This window comes from Chinchilla lanigera, unplaced genomic scaffold (genome assembly GCF_000276665.1).
Source record: "Chinchilla lanigera isolate Chin_1 unplaced genomic scaffold, ChiLan1.0 scaffold00052, whole genome shotgun sequence".
NCBI classification, from domain to species: Eukaryota; Metazoa; Chordata; class Mammalia; order Rodentia; family Chinchillidae; genus Chinchilla; species Chinchilla lanigera.
The window spans coordinates 6,824,609-6,828,892 of NW_004955453.1; the positions used below are offsets into that span (position 1 = coordinate 6,824,609).

The 4,284-nt window shown below is 35.2% G+C and overlaps 1 protein-coding gene across 1 annotated transcript; it reads left to right on the forward strand.

Moving 5' to 3' along the window:
* The first annotated feature begins 753 nt into the window (after positions 1 to 753).
* On the forward strand, positions 754 to 3,941 carry LOC102006869 (zinc finger protein 14-like). The gene has a single exon (XM_005395440.2). The coding sequence runs from the start codon at positions 849 to 851 to the stop codon at positions 3,216 to 3,218; it is 2,370 nt and encodes a 789-aa protein (XP_005395497.1). The 5' UTR covers positions 754 to 848; the 3' UTR covers positions 3,219 to 3,941.
* Positions 3,942 to 4,284: the final 343 nt, after the last annotated feature.

Sequence of the window (4,284 nt, forward strand, 5' to 3'; positions counted from 1 at the left end):
GCGCATGGATGAGCGGGCCTGATTCCTCTCCCACAGGCCGTGTCCAGAAGCCAGACTCACCTAATCATGGGCATCAGCTGGTACAGACGCTTGGTTCCACTCCAGGCCTATTATGTCTGAATACCAAGGGATTTCTATTTTTAACAAGCACTGTGGAGAAGCACTATTTCAGGTTCATTCAGCCCTAGACAAAATCCAATTAAAGGCTGAAAGCAGATGGCTTTCTTACCACAGGAAGAATTTTTCTCTGAAGGTGCTAACAGAAAAGATAGTCATCTAATTTTCTTCAATGCCACCAGGATTAGCCTAATTTAACTTTTTTTTTTTTAATTGGAGGACACAAAGAGGGTTGGCATATGGTACTTTGTTAAATCTCACCTAGGTGCCTGGCTTTTTGTCTGAAGCTGAAACAGTTCTGTCCTGTTAAATTCACCAATAGTTCTGTAGGTACCCTGTAATTTTACAAAGTGTACATATAGCATAGAAATTTTACATAACATTCCTTTTGAAGAACTTTTATGATTAGGAAATTAATTCTGTACATGGCACAGAATTTTTCAAACAAGAATGACATCTTAAAAAGAAAAACAAATTTACCTATTATCCCAAAGGCTAGGATTAAAAGGGAATTAAATTATTCTTTCCCTTTTTATTGTATTCTATGCATATAAATATATTTTTCTATACTATTTAAGATCATACTGTAAATACTTGGATGGGGTGTGATGGCGCCACACTGCAGACTGAGTGTGTTGCTGATACCCCCCCTGACTGGACCACCATTTTCTGTAATTTCTACTGGCTGTGAGCTGCATTAGAAGGATCCTAGGAGACCATCAACCCACGCAATGGAGGCAGTGACCCTGGAGGATGTAGCTGTAAACTTCACCATGGAGGAATGGGCTCTGCTGAATCCATCCCAAAAGAAGCTCTACAGAGATGTGATGTGGGAAACATTTATGAATATGACTGCTATAGGAAAGACCTGGGGTAACCAGCAATTTGAAGAAGAATACAAATATTACTCCAGAAATCTAAGAAGTAAAGAGGTAGTGAAATTCTGTCAGAATCAAGCTTGGAATCAACTTGGAAACACCTTCCTTTGGACTTCAGATGAGAATGTGGAGATGCAACAGGCTGCTGCAAGGCCAGATGAAAACCGTGATTTTAGAAAGCCTCTGATTGGGCATTTATCACTGAACATGTCCATTTTACCTCACACTGGGCTGAAGCCATGTGAGTATGTGGGATTTGATGAAAAGCTGAGTAATTGTAATGAACATGGAAAAAACTGCAGTGATTTCCAGTCCTTCCAGAAACATTCAAGAACAAATTCTGGAGAGAACTCCTATCAATATGAGCAATGTGGGACAACCTACTGTGAACTCAAGGAAAGAACTCAACCTGGAATGGAAACCTTTACATGCAAGAACAGAGTAAAAGGCTCTAGCACTCCCAGTAGTATTAAAATCCATGAAATTATTCACACTGGTAAGAAACCCTATGTGTGTGAGCAATGTGGAACAATGTTTACTGATAAGTCTATATTTCTTAGACATAAACTAACCCATACTGGTAAAAATGCCTATATATGTAAGCAATGTGGGAAAGTATTCACTACACTGAATTATTGTAAAATACATGAAAGAAGTCACACTGGTGAGAAACCGTATATATGTGAGAAATGTGGGAAAGCATTCACTACACTGAGTTATTATAAAGTACATGAAAGAATTCACACTGGAGAGAAACCCTATGTATGTAAGCAGTGTGGAAAAGCATTCACTAAATTGAGTAATCATAAAAAACATGAAAGAAGTCATAGTGGTGAGAAACCCTATGCATGTAAGCAATGTGGGAAAGCATTCACTACGCTGAGTTATTGTAAAATACATGAAAGAAGTCACACTGGGGAGAAACCATATGTGTGTGAGAAATGTGGAAAAGCATTCACTACACTGAGTTATTGTAAAATCCATAAAAGAATTCACACTGGTGAGAAACCCTATGCATGTAAGCAATGTGGAAAACGATTTACTGATAGGTCTACATTTTACAGACATAAACAAATACACACAGCTGAGAAACCCTATATATGTAAACACTGTGGGAAAACATTTACTAGACTGAGTTATTGTAAAATACATGAAAGAAATCACACCGGGGATAAACCATATGAATGTGAGAAATGTGGAAAAGCATTCACTACACGGAATTATTATAAAATACATGAAAGAATTCACACTGGGGAGAAACCCTATGTATGTAAGCATTGTAGGAAAGCATTCATTAAACTGAGTAATCATAAAAAACATGAAAGAATTCACAATAGTCAGAAAGCATATATATGTGAGAAATGTGGAAAAAGATTTGTGGATAAGTCTGTATTTTATACACATAAACGAACCCACATGGGTGAGAAAGCCTATATGTGTAAGCAATGTGGGAAAGCATTCACTACAGTGAGTAATTGTAAAAAACATGAAAGAAGTCACAATGGGGAGAAGCCCTATGTATGTAAGCAATGTGGGAAGGCATTCACTACACTGAGTTATTGCAAAATACATGAAAGAATTCACACTGGCGACAATCCATATATATGTGAGAAATGTGGAAAAGGATTTGTTGATAAATCTGCATTTTGTAGACATAAACAAACCCACATGGGTGAGAAAGCCTATGTATGTAAGCAATGTGGGAAAGCATTCACTACACTGAGTTCTTGTAAAATACATGAAAGAAATCACACTGGTGAGAAACCATATGTATGTGAGAAATGTGGAAAAGCATTCAATACACTGAGTTATTGTAAAATACATGAAAGAATTCACACTGCTGAGAAACCCTATGTATGTGAACAATGTGGAAAAGGATTTGCTGATATGTCTGTATTATGTAGGCATAAACGAACCCACACAGGTGAGAAAGGATATATATGTGAGATATGTGGAAAAGCATTCACTACACTGAGTTATTGTAAAATTCATAAAAGAAGTCACACTGGGGAGAAACCCTATGTGTGTAAACAATGTGGAAAAGGATTTGCTGATAAGTCTGTGTTACGTAGACATAAACGAACACACACAGGTGAGAAAGCCTATATATGTACGCAGTGTGGAAAAGCATTCACTACACTGAGTTATTGTAAAATACATGAAAGAAACCACACTGGTGAGAAACTGTATGTAAGAAATACGAAAAAACATTCACTACACTGAGTTATAAAATACATGAAAGAAGTCACGTGGGGAAGAAACTATGTATGTAAGCAAAGTGGAAAAGGATTTGCTGATAAGTCTGTATTTCACAGACATAAATGCACACGTGAAAAAGCCTGTTTGTATAAACAACGTAGAAAAGAATTCACTACACTGAGTTATTGTCAAAGACATGAACCACACAGGTGAGTGACTCTATGCAAGTAACTATGTGGAAAAGGATTTGATAGTGAATCCTCATGCATAGGTCTCCCTGATTTGGAACTGTATGAATATAAACAATGTGGGGAAAATACTCAATGGGCAGCTTGTATTAACTACATGAAAAAGTCACACTGAGCAGAAACCCTGTATATTTAAACCTATTTTGAAAATCCTGCGAAAATTTCTCATATAGTAGAGACCTGTATAATTTTAATGAAAATTTTGATAGCAATATTCCCTCATAAATTTTCCAGTAAATGCACTCCCAGATGGATCCTAGAATGTATTCCTTCAGGGTTATTTAGTAAATCCCTTGTAAGTATTTGAGTTATGTATCTGTAGTCTATAGTATAAAAAAATTGTCCTATATTTTTTTATAAGCCATTGTCTTTAAATTTAATATATGCTATCTTCTAATTAAACAAGGTGAATTAAAATATATTTCTCACTTCCAAATAGGGTTACTATTTATGTAGTTTTAATTTTGTTTTTAATATGGGAAGATATAGGCTACTAAAAGATAATTTTATTCATTGTGTTTTACTTGATGGGATTTCCCACTAGCTTTGATTTTAATTTTCTTTATGTACATACTTCATATTCTGTGTAAAAATGATACTTTTGAATTTGATTTTATATATGTATACAGATTTAGAGACATGTGAACATATATTTGTGAAAAGTTCATTTGTATTCACAACTTGCAGATTACCGGATGTTTCATTTCTTTTATCCTAACAAGATATGTACATATATCAAAATAATTATATCAAGTGCATAAATTCACCTATTTTGCTTTTATGTTGGGGTCAATATTATGATTTATGTAAAGTTTTTTTATCTTCACCCTTTTACTTTTCAT

What these genes read in the sequence shown, in the direction of transcription:
- LOC102006869 (XM_005395440.2), top strand. Translation starts at nt 849, where the DNA reads ATGGAGGCAGTGACCCTGGAGGATGTAGCTGTAAACTTCACCATGGAG.